General features: G+C 48.1%; 1 protein-coding gene across 8 annotated transcripts in view; it reads left to right on the top strand.

The window, feature by feature from the left end:
* The window catches only part of zeb2b (zinc finger E-box binding homeobox 2b), a 77,077-nt gene that overhangs the window by 44,224 nt on the left and 15,353 nt on the right, over positions 1-17,500 (top strand). For 6 of the 8 annotated variants that reach the window (XM_027019306.3, XM_027019304.3, XM_081710506.1 and 3 more), the window contains 2 exons: positions 11,750-12,013; positions 16,342-16,410. In XM_027019306.3, coding sequence (XP_026875107.2) covers positions 11,750-12,013; positions 16,342-16,410 — 333 coding nt within the window. Of the gene's footprint in view, positions 1-11,746; positions 12,014-16,341; positions 16,411-17,500 lie in introns of all 8 variants that reach the window. The other 2 variants (XM_027019301.3, XM_027019303.3) reach the window with 1 other exon arrangement.

Here is a 17,500-nt window from a genome sequence, read left to right as displayed (position 1 = left end):
GTTAACGGGACAGGGTTGAGCGGCTTCCCAGGTGTTGTGCTCCCTCCTCTACGCGAGACGCAGGAGCTCCTGAACCGCCAGGTTCTGACCCAGCACGGCTGGGAACGCCGGGGCTCATGGAAGCCCAGAGCACGGCTCAGTCTGAGTCGCTCTGGATCTGTCTGAGAGAACACTGGTATTGCTTAGAGGCAAAGACGCGACTGAATGCATGTGTGTGTGTGTGTGTGTGTGTGTGTGTGTATGCCCACTGTGCTCTGCTATAAGGGGGAGTCCATAATCACAATAATGTGTTTAACGTGTAAACTAGTCGGAGACGGATTACCAGTGTCCGTGAGAGCAGCGCGGAGGCGACGATTCAACTGTTCACCTTTTCCCTCTACATCTGTCCTCATAATGACCTGTCCCCTCTCTCTCTCTCTCTCTCTCTCTCTCTCTCTCTCTCTCTCTCTCTCTCTCTCTTTTCTCCCTACCTGAGGCGCCTTCTCTCCAACCCTTCACTACATTTCCCAATTAGACCCGGACTCATTATTAGTTTATTAGCAGTGGCAGGAGCAACGCAAATGTGTTTGCTGATATTCAGCCGTTAATGACCAAATTCAGCCCCTATTGAAGGCATTCACAGCTGTGAGAGACTGGCTAATAATAGCCTCTCAAAGACAAAAGATGAAGGAAATGGCATTATGGGCCCATAACAATGGAGACCCGTTGGCCTTCTAATGGCATGCCCTTTCATTTAGAAATTGTTTCCTTTTTACAGTCTCTGAGCTGGTGCGGGTTTTTGTAAAGCCTCTCCTCACTCAACAGAGGCATTTCGGCAGGTCAGGAGCTTACACCAGGGAGTGTGTGTGTGTGTGTGTGTGTGTAAACAGACTTCTCTGAAAGGTATCGTTACCTGAGGGAAATGTATCTCCACCTCCTCTGCATTGCCTCTTATGTGCCTGCTTGAGTTGGCACTGGCATGTTCTTAACAAGGCAGGTAAATTGCTCATTAGGGTTTAGGTAAAGAGGTGGGGTTGGCTGGGTGGGGGCAGTAAAAGTGAGAAGAACAAACAAGTTAAGGCATTTGTTCACAGTGTAATCTACACATCAATTATCCTGCTGCGCTAATTAGCACCTAGCCGTACCCCAGGTACCTGACGCTCACACAAGCCCCAGCTTTCATGGCCCTGATCAAAAAAGAAGCAGATTGACGGAAACACGGGGAGAATGAACCCAGGGGCTGAGGGAAGGCTAGTGAGAGAGAGAGAGAGAGAGAGAGAGAGAGAGAGAGAGAGAGCGAGAGAGAGAGAGAGAGAGAAGAAAGGCTTCAGATCAAAATGTCCTTTTCTGCATACCAAGCTCCAGTGTGTAATTCTGGGTTATTCTGCAACTGGTGCAGTGAAAGGAAACTGCTCAATTATGTAAGGGAACATGCATGCATATCATATATTGTGTGCCCACTGAAGCGCATAACTGCTAAGGAAATTGGGTGAGGTTTTTGTGCCGTCGCCACCTTTTTGCTAACACGACAAATGTACATTTTGTATCTGGACTTCTCCCCACCCCCCTCATCGGTATTATCTAATGTGCTGGAGAAATACAGATACAAGTTAGCGAGTAAAACTGGCCCAGCAGATGGTGTATTTACGTAGCCTAATTTTTGTCTGAATCAATTCATTGTCTCAGAAAAGGCAGAAGAAAGCGTACAAGTGTTCGAGTGCTGTAAATTTGGGAGAAGTTCGAGAGACGACTTTCCGAGCCGTGAGATGGATATGAGGGCCTTTGTCATGCTAACAGTCTCTGTTATGCAATAAATGTGTAGGGGGATGTTTTGTTTAACTGGTCTAACTGAAGATTAGGCTTTAGAAAGGTGCATTTAGCATGTGAAAGACCAGCAGGAGGCTTCCCCTTTTTGCCGTTCGGGTAGGGGAGGGTGGGTGTGGGTGTCTGTCTTAGATTGTTATTAGCGGTGAGCTGGAAACCGCGGTGTCCTCCGTGAGAGAGAGGTGGCTTTCCGCGGCGGAGGCTAATTAAATATGCGGTGTGTGTTTGTGGAGCAGGCAGTGAAAAGGTAGGTGAGATGTAGAGGGTGGAGGTGGGTGTGGGGGCGTGGAGGGAGATGCACAAGTGATAAATCTGCTCGGTTTGTGTTACCACCCCGTGGATTGGTGATGGGCCGCTACTCGGCCGTACCTTGCATCTGCCCGCCAGCCCGAGGTTAGCTCTCTCTCTCTCTCCACACCTTCACAGGGCTCTTCCTCTCTCCTCGGAGAGCGTGGGGCTGTTTTCCTCCCGCCCGCGTTGTGCCAGGCAGGAGGGCACGGCGACGTGTCACAAGAGCCCCATCACGGCAGACGAGGCACCGCCGAGAGCAGACCCGCCTGCCGGATGTTAGCTGGGCGGACGGTAAACATGCATCACCCTGGCCGAGGCGCGAGGCGGCCGAGGCGCGAGGCGGCCGAGGCAGCCGAGCCCATCTTTCGGCGGCCCAGAAGCTTCCTCCTTCAAGCTGTCCTCCTCTTAGCGTCAGCTAATTGGGGAGTGTAACAGTGTCAGGTGCAAGTGGCTCAGAGCAAGAGGGTCCCCGTCGGGCTCTGTGGCTTCTCTAGTCACCGGGGCCTCATTTGCTGATTGGAGAGCAGAGGTGGTAGGATGAAAAGGAGCTGTTTCCTGCTGCTTGTTTGATACCTGGTGGGGAAGCTATTCAGGTGACAAAGATCCACCCCAGCAGGGGGGGAACAGATGTGCTTTGCCCCCTCATTAGCATTTGAATAAGCCGTTCAGATTGGACTGGCCGGGGGGCTCAGCCCCTCACCTGGATAGTCCCCCTCTGATCTTTACACCATCTGCGGACCTCTGCCCCCCCCGAGCACACACACAAACACACACACACGCACACACTGATGTGACCCTTTTAAAGCCCCTCCCTGTCTCTCCTGACCCCGTTGTCCAGCACTGGTGGGGTTTTACGACGGTAATCAAGCTTCCTCGGCCCTGAGCACAGATGCGCTTCGCAAAATGGACCTTCGCACCAATTCTGGTCCCTTCACTGTGGTCAGAACACATCGGGAAAATTCGACTCTATTCTGCTCGCTCACCGGAGCTTGGAAGATGTCCAAACCACCACCCCTACCTCATTCCTGCGATAAGTTTTCGCCTGAATCTGCAATTTTTTATTTACTTATTTTTTAAAAATTCTCTTTTCCATTCATATGCACAGAAAGGGTGACTTCAATATTTTGCACCATAAAGTTGATGAATTAAGCTTCTCCTTTCACTTGGTCTGCCAGAAAGTATTTGGTGGGGCCAACTATGAGTAATCAGATCATAAACAAACAGCTTCGCATATTTAATGGTCTTTCAGAAGTCTGGGTTGTGTTTCTGGGTTTGCTCACGTTGACACAATAATTTGCCACTTCGCCGCCTGCCCGTGAAGTCTGTACAAGGAAAAAAAATCTTGGCAGGACTCCGCTTTGTTTCGGAACATCACCGTTCTTTGCGTTGTGGGGGAGGAGTCGGTGACAGACCGATAATGTTGATCTTCAGGTGCTCTCACGGCTTTCCTCCGACAAATGTCACCGTCTCTCAGACGGGCTCATCTGAGGCCCATGGAGGAATGCCAACACAGCCTTGACTGGCGTGCCGCGCTATCTTCGCGCACTTCTCCGGGCCACTCCAACAGCCTTGGCGTTCCGGGAAAGGGGGAAAGGAAAAGAGGGGAAACGGCACTCCGGTTTCACCGAGCCGGCCGTCGTCCTGGACGCAGCATCTGCGTGGTAACAGATCTTTAGTCTCCCGCTGCATTCTATTAAACAGTCGTGCTGATGGAAACCACCATCACACAGGTCTGTCAAAGAGGATAATTACAGCTCAGGTTTGGCTCGGCTATTATTAACAAAAATGCACCGTAATCTACAGTAATATGTTACTGTAGCATTCTAATTAATCTTACAGAAAGTGTAATACATTTACAATACCAGATTGAGGCAATACTGTATATAGATTTATTAATGCTTTTAATCAGTTCTGGCAAAATTAATTTCGCCGCGATTGCTTACATTTGAATTTGCATATACTTAGTGCGCCTAATTTATTTTTATGGATTCCTTTTTATTAAAATGGGGCACAGGGGTCTGCCACAACAAAAACACTGCTACTCTCTGCATGGAATGTCCTGGGCTTCCTTGCCCTGAAAAGCACATTTGTTTCAGTGATAGGACAAGCTGTTGTAAAACTCCATTTCATATTCAGCCTCTGCCAAGTATTAACAGGTTAGCTATTACTCATTTGGATGGGGCACATATTATTACATTTATCATGCGGGTTTTTGCCTGCACAGGGGACAGTGGAGGTGGGCTAAGTGGCGATTATGAGTTTGTCAGGTTGAGGTGTGTTGTGCAGGCCTCGGCGTGTAGCCATCGCCTTCAAGAGCCCCCGAACCAGCCGTTAAACAGAAATGAGAAATCGCTTGTGCTCTGTAGCAGTGGAAATTGGTAAACATGGGCACAGCGTAACCGTTGCAGCGGTAAGTGAAAGCAGTTTGGCACAGACGAGAAAGTGTAAAGGGCCCGGTTTCCAAAGGCCAATCGCTGAGTGGCAGGGTGAGCGTTCACCGTGATACCCGCCCGGATGATGTGCAGGTTTTTAGCGGGAGGGTTTTAAATAAACAGGTGCGGGGTGCGTTGCTGGTGTCAAAGAGAGTCAGAGAGAGTCAGGTGTCAGCTGAGTTGTCTATTATGAAATAGCCTGACTCGCTGATAACAGCTGACTGGGACTATCAAACTGAAGCCGGCTGCACACCACATCAAACCAGCAACAGCCTATACAGACCACGGCGGTGCATTCTGCTGCGTGTGTGTGTGTGTGTGTGTGTGTGTGTATTTGGGGGATGGGGTCAGAAAGAGAGATATGATGTCTAAGCTTAAAAGAGTATCGGTAGGGGAGGTGGAAGAGGCATGTACCTATGGCAGTGGGATATGTTATCTCTCAGAGAGAGAGAGAGAGAGGGAGAAAGAGAGAGAGGGGGGGAGAAACAGAGAGAGCGAGGGGGAGAAACAGAGAGGGTGGAGAAACAGAGAGAGAGGGGGAGAAAGAGAGAGGGGGGAGAAACAGAGAGAGCGAGGGGGAGAAACAGAGAGGGTGGAGAAACAGAGAGAGAGGGGGAGAAAGAGAGAGGGGGGAGAATCAGAGAGAGAGAGGGGGAGAAACAGAGAGAGAGGGGGGGAAGGAGAGAGAGAGCAGTGATAAAACTCTTTGGAAAACACATAACCGGTGCATTATAGTACATAGTAAGCTATCATCTTAGCAATAGTGTATGAACAGGCCCCATGGGAAATATGATTACTACATATGTACATATTAAAATCTGAATGAAACCATTAAATGATCTTTTTAAAGGAGTTTTTTATTTATGGAGCCTATTTTAGTCCTTTCCTTTGCTACTCTGTACTGGCTCTTTTTCCCTTCTTTTTCATCACTTAGTCTCTCATTTTTAATTTCCCTTTTTGTTAATATACGCATTTTTTTTTTTACATTTTTAATTATGTAATAAAAAAAACCCAGTGTGTTTAGAAGTGCGCGGCGCGATGAACTCAGCTTCGCGGCGTCTGCGCAATAAATGGCGCGTCGCGGCGGCAGTAGCTGAGCGCGGTTTGGCGGCGTAAATATTTGACGGGCGACCCGGTTCGGCGGCGTCGAGCTCCGTTTGAAAGTCCCTTTCATCCACGGCAGCGCCAGATCTGCGCGATCCGCTACCGCGCTCCACAATGCCGGCAGATTTAGGTGGGGAGACGTCAACAAGGCAGATAAAACCAGCACCAGGGACCAGGTGTCTCTGCACTCATCCTTCAATTCACTGCCTGCATCTTTTCTATTTATACACATTTATGAAATAAACAAGGCTGTGGGGAGGGGGGATTGGGGGGGGGGGATAAATAATAAATAAATAAATAAATGTGAAGTATCGTGAGTCTTCGCATCACTCGGCGGTGAGACGGCGGGGACATGAAAGACCTTTTCAGATGAGAGAAAATAAGGAATGTTTGTGCCTTTGTGCGATGAAAGTAGTGGTTTGCTGACGATTCAGGCAGAGAGAGGATTTTTTTTTTTCAAATCCCGCTAAAGGTTTTGTGTGTATTTGGTTAGTTACAGCAATTATGGCCAGTAAGTGACAGCCAAAAGCATGCAGGAGAGAGAGAGAGAGAGAGAGAGAGAGAGAGAGAGAGAGAGAGAGAGAGAGAGAAGTCTGCTTCACCACGTAAGACTCCTCTGTCGAACATCTGCTGAGAGATTTGCATATTAATTAACCCATATTAACTCTAATTATTCTGGGAAATTATCAAATAAATTAAATTTTCTAATTTTAACCTTTCCTTTGCTTGACGGATGTCAGAGCGGGAGGAAACCCGGAAGACGCCGGCTCACCTGGGCAACCATTTTACGCTTTATATCTCTACGCGGTTTTTTCCCCCCCTCTCCCCCCAGTGTGTCGTTCCTCTTCTTCTCTATATTCCATTTTCACACTCTCATCTCTCTTCTCTTTTTTGGGGGGTTGTTTTTTCTTCAGCGCTGGTCCTGGGAGCAGTCGTGTGAGCTTTTGTGTTCCTCAGTCTTACACCCCCACCTCCCACCTCCCCTTTTGGCTCCGTTTAGGGGGGCGGGTGCGTGCGTAGGTACAGATGGCGAGCCGGGGCGGGGCGGACCGGGCGGAGCCGTTGCGCAAACCTCCGAGCTTTCCCTCACTCTCCAGCCTGTTGCTCGGGCGTCAGCAAATAAACGAGACTTTAATTCAATTACGGTCCGGCCACTGCGGCCAGCTGCCTCTCGGTGGAGACGACCGAACATAGCAACCCCCTTCGCGACGTGCCCCCGCACCCACTCGGCCCCAGAAACGCTCCCGCGTCGGTTTTCACTTGGCTGGGTTTTGTGCCGTCCACAGCTCTGCCGCGCTCCCCTTTTGTGCCTTCCTGCCCACTATCCTTTATTCCTTTTCAGCCCCCCCGTATTGCAGTCGGATTGTTCTGCTGATTTTCTGTTTTTTTTAAATCCTGCTCTGAAATAATCTTTTTTTGACAATGATATTTTCAGCAGAATATATATATATATATATATATATATATATATATACACACATACAAGATCTGACCAAGCTTTAAATTTTGCTCGTTTCAAAATGAAAAATGGAGGGACAAAGAAGAAAATATTTATTTCTTTGACTAAAAATATTATGGACTGAAGAAGCGTTTAATACAACTAAATACCTTTATTTTGATTGCAGGCAGAATATAAAAAAACAGCCCTGCTCAGAGCATTTAACGTTTTGTTAAAGGAAATTATAATAGTTTAAGTCTCACAGAGAGAGCGAGAGAGAGAGAGAGACAGAGAGAGAGAGAGAGAGAGAGAGAGAGAGAGACAGACAGAGAGAGAGAGAGAAAGACAGAGAGAGAGGCCTCCCCCAGGCCTGGCCATCAACCTTCCTCTGGTCTGGGCGCATGTCCCTGTTGGGCTGGGTAGTGGATGAAGATAGAGATGCTGACTGCATGGGAATTTGTGCAAGCGTTATGCTTGACAAGATGTTTGCAGAGACGCAGTGGTAAAGCTTTCTGAGACAATATTGCACTGTCTGGCTTAATTAAGCGCTCTGGGTTAGACCGCTACAGTTCACTGATGAACAGACCTGTGACGATCTACACCATACCACTTCTTGTAAGAATTCTCTTTAAAAAGGACTTATATCCATTACATTTATTTTTGATGGCTTTGTCCTTTGTTCTAGTTACATTTATAGAGGGACGCAGGTACAAAGGCTTGGGAAAGGATATCTTTTAGTAGCCACTTCCTTTCACGATTATAAATCTGAATTGCTTTACTTGGCTTAATGTGCTGTTACCTCAGCTTTGCTTGTCATTTTTATGGTTTGTGTTCACAAGTGTCCGCTGAGGCGAATCAAATCTCTCCGGATGCCCCATGCCTGTTTGAAATAAACAGGTGAAATATTCTCACAGAAATGAATGGCTGCATCTTAAAAAGGCTTTTAATGCCAAAGAAAAGCGGACGTGAGAGCAGAGAGTCTCTAGCCAGGCCCCAGCACCAGCCAGTCAGGTCTGCTCCAACTCCTGTGATTTTATGATCGCTTGCATTTCTACGCTGAAGGCAGTGTCGCCATAGAAACATGAACCAGCTTTTCTTTGAGGTTTTTCTATACCTCTTTTCAAGGAAAAACTTGTATATGATATATAAAATATATATTATGTATACATATATATATTTTTAAACGTCTTTTACTCTTCTGCCAGCCCACTCGGGAGCCTCTGCCGACGTTCCGCCAAGCCAGTGGCGCTAGCCGCTCCTGGAGTAGCTAGTCATCATAATCAATACCGCATACACAATACATGTCATTAGCGTCTGCCCTGTGTACTGTCTAACTGACAGGCCAATATGAGCACTGTGAATAGGTTACGACGGGGAACGCTAAGCCTAGCATTAACCGAGACTGGGGCAATTAAGGGTGTCATTTTAATTATCTGTAGCATTCGAGTGAGAGATGTTCCTTTTATTTACTCCAGATCAAAAGCAGCAGAGAAAAGCCCTGAGACGTAACAGGTAGCATCAGACGTAGAATGGCAGGCGTAATTGCCTTTGTTGCGGCTGACACTCGGACGAGGCACAGCCAAATACAACGTGTCATCTGAGGAGAACTTAGCCGAGAAGTAAACATTATCATTTCTTTGTCTCTCGGCGCCGGCGAGCACAAAAGATTGATTAGCAGAGAGGTGAGGAACAGAAATAATGGCTGTGGTGACATTAGCAGGTTGGAATTATTGTGTTGAACAGCACAATGCCAGCCAAGAAATGGCTGTCTGTCAGAGATGCCATTTAAACAATACACACACTCTCAAGTTTTTTCTTTTTGTTTTTTTTTTTGTTTTTTGGAGCTGTGTGTCTGAATTAAAGTTCTTCCCTCCCCCGCCATTATTCTCCCTTCTTTTCAAACCGCCTAACAGTAAGTACCAAGTTGTTGGCAAGATTTTAACTTTAGCTCAACATGACACTGACTCGCTCTCTCTCTCTCTCTCTCTCTCTCTGTCTCTCTCTCTCTCGCTCTCTGTCTCTCTCTCTCTCTCTCTCTCTCTCTCTCTCTGTCTCTCTCTCTCTCTCTCTCTCTCTCTCTCTCTCTTTCACTGCATATTGGAGTCTTACCCTGAAGGGGAAACAGAAAGATTTTGCGTTCCATCACGTTCTGAACCGCCAGAAGTTTTGGCTCTGTCTCGCTGTCTGTCCTACGTAGATTCAGTTAGCACTGAAACTAAGAGTTGCTAATAGCCAGCCATTTTTAGGTGACAGTCATAGACCCACGTATAACTGAAAGTGCCATTGCTTCTCAAGAACTCAATTAAAAGTCCCCTCCCTCGAACGAAATCAGGACCTGGGAACCCAAATGCAGCACCATGATAAACTGGTGTAGCATTCAGGAAGCTTTTCTGCCACCTACACCTTACAGCTGCTTATTTCGGTAGCTCCAACTCCTTCAGAGGACTTAAATCATGTTCTTGCGTGTGTTAAAGGTAGATCGTAACTGAAACGGAGTGCGTGTGTGTGAGAGAGAGAGCGAGAGAGATGGAGAGACAGTGTGTTTGGCTGATGGATGGATGTTTTCTCCTTTGACCCTGCGACAAGACCCTCCTTCATTACTTCAGCCGATTGCTTAGATATTCTCCACCCTGCAGTTGCTTCTATTAATCTTCTCCCTCTTTCGCTTTCTTCCTTGGTTCCTCCCTGCCCCCACCCTCAAATATTGAAGTCATTCCTTGTCGCCCCGTTTATCCGCGAAACATTCTGTTCCCAACCAAGCTCACTGTGTGTGTGTGTGTGTGTGTGTGTGTGTGTGTGTGTGTGTGTGGGGTGCTGCAGAAACCTTTTAAACCTGTCCAGCCTTAGATAATTTCATTCAGCCATCTCCTGGCTGGCTGCACTTTCAGCCCTGCCCAGGGCCCAGGCCCTCCAGGGAGGCTGTAGGCTGGGCCTCCAAGTCCTCCTGCCCCTTTGTCTGCCGGGGCTGCCCGCACAAAGCACGCCCCGCTCCGGCCTGTCCGGCTTCACGCAAAGAAATAGTTCAACCCTTTCCGCCCCCAAGGGGAGGTGGAGGGTGGCTCAGGCAGCTAGAGGGCGGGACGGGGGTCGAGGGTGGGTGGGGGCGAGGGTAATAGAACCACATTATCAATTGCGGCAAAGGTATATCTGGACCACACATCGAGTTCGAATGTCTCACTTTTCTTTCTCCTGTTCCATTCTTTCTTTCGTATTTCCCTCCTTTGTCTTCTCTGGTTCTCCCCTTCTCCCCCCCCCCCCTCTCTATCACGGAGGGCATTACCCAGTCTGAACTTGTCTAAACCCTTGTGGTCACACCTCTTGAAAAGGTTTTGTTTCCTCTGTCAATTGGTATTCAGCCCAGGTCAGCGGATGCCTCTGGCCTCGGCTCCAGCGCTGTTTTCATTTTAATTTGCACCTGTTGCGCAGTTGTTCAGAGGCAAGTGCAGGCCGGTGGATTAGCCAAAGATCATGTTATGAACAGATATGCGCGGTGTAATCTTTTCTGTCCACACAGGAGCGGCGAGCGAGACTGTGGCTCCCCCCACCCAGCACCATTCTCATTTCTTTCCTTTATTTCTTGCCTTTTACATCTGTGAGAGTTTCGTTCGGGGGAGGGCTGATACGCGCACGTGTTACACGGGCGAAAAAAGTCAAGGCAGAAAGTCGCTGGGTAATTATTTCGCTTGCCGAGCTCGGTCGCCGGCCTTATTCTAGAACTGATCAAGGAAACGCAGGGCTCAGGACAAACCTGAAAACTCTTTCACTCTTTCACTCTTTCACTCTTTCATTGCTCTGCCACTTTTTTTCCCCTCTTTTGTTGGTTCCCATGATGTCATAGCTCCATGGTTGATTGTGTCCCAAAGGCCAGTCATGCCTGCAGGAGCCTGTTTTGTGTGTGTGTGTGTGTGTGTGTGTGTGTATGTGTGTCAGCTAATGGCCAATATCCTTTACTCCTTGAATATTCCCTCTGACTGCTTTACCAGACTCACTTTAGCCTGGGCTTCCTAACGGCCCGAGGTCTCGAGTCTCTGAACGCGGAGACAGGCTGGACAGAGAAGAGGACAGGCTTAGGACAGGCATGTGTCACTCACACTGACAGGCCATTTTAAAGACTGGACTTGGTAAGATATTTTTAGCGATAGGTCATTGTAAAGAAGCCCATGGAAGGAGTTGATACCTGAGCAGAAAATATTCGCATTATACTCCATGACTAAACGCAGCCCGAATTATACAGTGAGTCAAGAAATTCATTAGAGTTTGAACACCAGAAACTAGCGAATGTCTGCCAGGAGTTGCGGTGCACGTGGGGTGAATGAGTAGTGCATTGGGCTGGAGGAAGGATTTCAGCATGTTTGGCAACATCAGTGCTGTTGCCAGGACGCAAGTCAGCAGGTTTTGTGTGCGGAAGTCTGAGGGGTGTGGAGTGTGAGTGCAGAGTGTAGAGTGTAGAGTGTGGTGAGCGTGTGTGTGATTTTGATGTCCTGATGGGTGCTGCTCCCTGGTTCTCCTAGTATTTTGGCACGCACATACACACACGCACGCACACACCCATAGCCACGTTGTCATGTGTAAAGCATTGAGGTGTAATTGTGAGGGATTGTAATAATAACCTGGAGTTTCCATTGGCTTCCACTGTGATAAGTGGGATTGTATTTTGTATTTGTGTTTGTGTGTGCTTCAGTGCTGAACTATGAGAATGTGGTGGAGACTGGATCCGAGACTGAAGAAGAAGACAAGTTGCCGGTGTCGGAGGAGGATGGCCTACTCAATGGCGTGGGAAGCCCTGCCAGCCTAGCCAATCACGAGCCAGCAGCACCGCCATCCCCAAGGCTGGGCCACACGCTGATGACGAAGGCTGAGGATGAGGACGAAGAGATGAGGGACAGTGGCGTGGAGCACGTTTGGCATGAGAATGACATGCTGAGGGCCTCAGTGGATGGTACTGGTGAGTCCAGCTTTCTGTCTGCCTACTGACCAGCCTGTAACCAAACACCTCCAGAGCTCCGCCTCTACCTCACATGACTCCTCCCCTTTCCTCTTCTGCTCTCCACCAACCCTCTCTCCTCTCTAAAAACTCACTACCTCTCCTCCTCTCATCTGTAATGAACCAGCACTGATGTGCAGAGTTGACAGGAAGAGGAAATGACAGGAGGTGTTAGCATCACTGTGACGCACATGCAAATACAAACACACACACACACACACACATACATTTACAGGCCGTCTGGAGTCAGTGACTGACATGCAAAAACACACAAAGTCCCACTTTTAAAATCAAAGATAAGCATGCATTTAGCAGTATTCCAAAATTCCTTTATGATAGAATTTTGAAAACACACTTATGTTGGAATTTCAAAAAAATTCCATTTAAAATAAACTTGTCTTTTAAAAGCTTGCGAAACTATTTCAGTCCTTTGATCTCAGTAATGTGGTCTTGAAACATGGACTCCCAGCTTCATTTGAGTAGATCCACGTCCCGAGAGCAGAATCAGAAAAAGACCATTTCCTCTAATTCGGATCTCTCTGCTAGAGCACTCAGTGACAAGGGCGGCCACGAGCCATGCCTACAAATTTTTTTTCTTCCTCTCTCTCTCTCTCTCTTTCTCTCTCTCTCTCTCTCTCTCTCTCTCTCTCTCTCTCTCTCTCTCTCTCTCTCTCTCTCCACCGTTCAGTCAGGGAACTCAACTTCCCACTCCGTGCAGACTAATAGACCTAAAGGAAGCGCTGGCTTGCCCTTTTTAATTAGGCCTAGAACGCAGCGTTTCCTTTTCAAACGTACCATCGGTTTCGGCGAACGCGGGATACTCTCCGCCGTTTACTGACACTCTCATTTGTAATTAGCGCGGCGTTCGAACGGGAGGGCGAACGCGGCAAACTTTGTTACTTTACCGTACATTTTTCCTGCAAGCGTCATTGGAGAGCAAGCACCAGTCATGGACGCTTGAGAGATAAATACTTTTAATTAGGGGGCGAGGGCAATCATTAAAGGAAGCCAGGCTGCTGCAGAAGTCATTAACAATCTTAAATGAAATTTTTATTTTTATGATAGCCATTTACATGTATAATAAGAGTCAATGATTCCTGGAAGCGTGTGACAGAAACCGAGTGTGGCGAGGGCCGATGTACGACAGCCCATTTAGATGGGCCAGGACTGCCTATTCATTTTTGTTAATGAACTAGCGGTGCACCAGACTCGGAGAGAGGGAGCGTTCAGGAGTCTAAAAATTTAATACGCTCAAAATAATATGGCCATTTACCGAGAGGAGCCTGCCTTACTGGCATTATTAACATTATTAACTCAGAGTTCCCTTCAGGAGACAAGCGGAGAGTCTTATTTGGAGTGAGTCCGTCTATGCCGTAAAACTCTCCTCCCTTCTTTGGGTTTCGTAAAGGGTTACTGCGGATCGTAATTTCAGTTTTTTTTAAGCACACACACAAAAAAAGAATCTAGAATGATAAACAAGTGGCTGGCTCGTGCAGTATTGTAGCACGTTGTTTAATTTGATAAAGGAGCCCTCGGTGCCGAAGCGTCTGCGATTCAGCTGTGTGGCAGCCTGAAGGTGTGTGCGAGTGTGTCTGATGATAAGACCTCAGCCGGGTATCTGAATGGCTGGGCTGAAGTTCATTAGCTCTGGATGAAGGAGGCGGGCTCTCCCGCTCTCTCAAACTCATGGCCACTCTCGTCTTTCTTCCCCCACTCTTTCGGTGCCTACGTGTCTGCACTGGTACCTCAGCACGTAGTTTGATAAGGCCTGCTCTCTCTCTCTCTCTCTCTCTCTCTCTCTCTCTCTCTCTCTCTCTCTGTGTCTCCTCCACTCCAGTGTAATCAGTACCCACCCCGCCCGCTGTCCTTGACATTCTTCCATCCCACAATGCACTTCACACGGTGTGCTGGAAACCATGACATCATTATCACTGACAGACATTTGAAATAAATCACCTGCGTTCTTCATCACCGTCGGATTTCTTTTCTCTCACTCTCCCCACCTCCTGCTTTCTTTTCGGCCTGGTCCAAGCGTCTGCAGGAGAAACACAAAGAACGCACGAACCGTGTGTTTTGACGGAGCGGGCCTCCGGTGCTAGCTGGCCATAAAGAAAGGGGGTGGAGGGGAATGTTTTGAAAATAAACAGTGCATGTGGTGTAAGGTAGGGAGTGTTTGGGGAGGTGCGTGAGGTATGGGATCAGGGTGAAGAAGCCAAACGCCCCACACCTCACCTCTCTCCTGCCCTCTCTCATTCTCTTCTGACCTGCCGTTTTGGGCCTGATTTATCCCACCCAGACACAGGAGCCAGACATGCAGGTCTCTCTCTCACTGACAACCATAAACCTCCCTGCCCAGATAAACATTTGACTCTGTGTGTGTGTGTGTGTGTGTGTGTGTGTGTGTGTGTGTGTGTGTGTGTGTGTGTAAAGAAAATGTAGCATGGGCCTTGTCTACCTCCTACTGGACAATTCCAAACCTTCTTACCACATAAAAGTGCCAGTAAACAAAAAGTAAACAAAGACAGAAAGAAGCAAATCTCAGTTTCATTAGCACAGTGAGCGTGTGCATCTGCATGTTTCCAGAAGGGCCGTGTGCGATCTGGTGTGCAGCGCTGTCAGAGGGGCTCATGACCCTGCTGAAGGGGGCGGGGCCTCCTCAACAAGCACCGCCTGCCTGCTGTGATGTCATCACTGCCAGACACACACTCTCCAGCCTTCCCTCAGATGAGAACACAGGATCATCTCTCTCTCTCTCTCTCTCTCTCTCTCTCTCTCTCTCTCTCTCTCTCTCTTTTGCTCTCATTCTGTGGTGTGTGTGTGTGTGTGTGTGTGTGTGTGTGTGTGTGTCTCAGGCTGTGTCAGGGGAAACTTCAGGAGAGTCAGGGTTTTGTTCTCTAACACGAATGGTTGGCCTGTTTTATCTGTTTGTTGCAGAAACAGACTCTGTCTCTCCACCCCTCTCTCTCTGCCTCCGTCTCGTTCCCTCTGTCTCATTCTGTCTCGTTCTCTTAATAACTGCTCTGTTTCTAAGGACCCAGGAAAACAACAGATTCTTTATGCGTCTTCGTCTTTTTTGCCTGAAAATTTTTCTTCCTCTTATGAATTAAAGTTAGCCGGCGACCAAATTGATTTTTATTTCTTAGGAAAACAATCAGACTTGAACAATTGCTGCCAATCACAACTTCAAAACAACCCCCTTTCCCCAAGTTAATCCCCCCCCCCCAAGTTTTTTTGTGTGTGTGTGTGTGAATTTTATTAATTTAATTTTATTTATTTGTTGTAGTTATGTTTGTTTGGTTCCTTGCGTTCTTTGAAAGTCAGCGTCTTCACCCCTGCTTCCTCGCCCCGCTTCCTCGCCCCGCTTCCTCGCCCCGCTCCCTCTACTGTCAGCGAGTCGCCGTATGTGTGCCGCTGCTCCCCCCCTTAAGTCAGGATTTGGGGAAATCTCCATGGCAACCCTTCAAGCTCAGGACTGCTGGTAGGAGTCACATACGAGGCAGCAGGAGGTTCAGGAACAATGGATATATTTATTACGGCCTCGGCCTTCTCGGAATACCTTGATTTAATTCCTAAAGCCAGTGCGGAAGGGCCCGAGAAGGACTCCCTAAGTTAATTGTCTCTGAGCGTCTGACAGTATCCTTTTGTCAGCTCTCCACAAGAGCCCCCTTGTCTGCCGAGTGTGAGAAGTTAGGACTGTGTGTTGTTTATGGAAAGGTTTTATGCCTGCGGAGCTTTTATTTATGTGCGTCCTACCTGAGGTCTGGGATCTTCTCACCAACACCGCATGCATTATAGAGATTGGTGAGGCTTGGTATAATGAGTTAAAATTCTCCACATAGCGCCCCGTCAATCCCCCCCCTTCTCTCTCTCTCTCTCTCTCTCTCTCTCTCTCTCTCTCTCTCTCTCTCTCTCTGCTTTGTTGTTCCTCTTTGCTTGCTCAGGTGGACAAGGCTTTCTTGAATTAATCTTCCTGTTTGGCGAGTACAGCCTTCCCTGGTCTGGCACTGGCCTTTATTTTCTCTCCCTCTCTCTCTCTCTCTCTCTCACAGCTTGTTGTCTTGTGTAAGGTAAATAAGGCTCTGTCTGTTCCTGATGATAGCATTCATTAAGGATCCCAGACAAAGCCTGAGCGTGGTGGCGCACACAGTCGGCTCTTTCGTTCGTTGCTTCTTCAGAATTGCTGCATTGTGACGGTAAGCTTGCATGGTTGTCTCAGGCCCTGAACTCACCTCTCTCTCTCTCTCTCTCTCTCTCTCTCTCTCTGTCTCTCCTTCCCTTACTCTTTGCAGATGAACTGAAAGATGACTTTGACTGCATGGGGGCAGATGCCACTTTGCAGCCTGTTGGGAACGGTACAGGTGAGTTGTTTGTAGTCGTCTGAGCTTTGTTTTTGGCTCCTGGTGGATCCAGTTGTAAATAAGCGCACGTTGCGCGTGAATGTTACCCAGCATCCTCTGCAGCATTACCTTATAGCTCTGTTGCATCAGCGAGGCGGCCTCCTGATAGACTGGGAGTGCTTGCAGAGTGAATGAACGCTGTCCAAAACGCAGAGACTTCTCCTATCATCTTATACACTGACAGCGCTGACCACGACCCCGGCCCAGGCCAGGACAGTGGAGCTCGGCTGGACAGGAACGGAGGATTAATAAAAGGTTTTTATGTTAGACTTCTGGAAACTGGGGTGGTCACACTATTCTTCTGGAAATCCTCTGGTGGATTTTACACGTGATTTCATTCCTTTAGTGAACAGCACTGTGGCTTCCCTCTGACTTCAGTGGCCTTTCAGCCTTCTGGTGTCGTGCATTCCGCTTTGTAATGTGAGAGAGAGAGAGAGAGAGAGAGAGAGAGAGAGAGAGAACAGCAAACGTGCCAGGTTGTTGACTTTAGTTCCGCGTAAACCCAGTGCAGTAACTTTCCCCAAATCTCATTTCAGTCCAAAAATCTAATTTGTGGGTAAACTCAATTTGTTTAGATTATGTACTCTACAAAGCTGGCATCAGAGAGGCGCTCAAGCCTGTGGTTTGCTCAGCCGGGCTGCCCTCCCCTGTGACTCTGGCACGCCCTGAATGGCATGAGAGCGTCCTAGGTGCCCGCTTGTTTGTTCACTTGCGTTTTAATTACCCCGCACCCGGCCGGTGCAATGCACACGCCGGTCCACTAACGAACGGGCTGAATTTACACACCCCAGCTCCTCGTTTCTGAAGAGGCGTGCGAAAGGTCCGCTGGCACTTTGACATTTTCGAGACATTTTTGACACCGACACAGTCCAGTACCTTGACCTTTTCACAAATTAGACCATAAAATGTTTACTGTCTGACAAATCTTCGTACACAGTTTACCTTTCACTTGTGCGTGATCTCATTAAAAGGTGGCTAATAAAACACATCTCCCTCTTACTCTGTCTCCTTCTCCAGTATTCGGTTTAATTGACAGATGTGTTGAGAAAGA

This window comes from Electrophorus electricus, chromosome 3 (assembly GCF_041902795.1).
Source record: "Electrophorus electricus isolate QZ-2024a chromosome 3, ASM4190279v1, whole genome shotgun sequence".
Classification (NCBI taxonomy): Eukaryota; Metazoa; Chordata; class Actinopteri; order Gymnotiformes; family Gymnotidae; genus Electrophorus; species Electrophorus electricus.
This window is presented reverse-complemented; position numbering and strand designations above follow the sequence as displayed.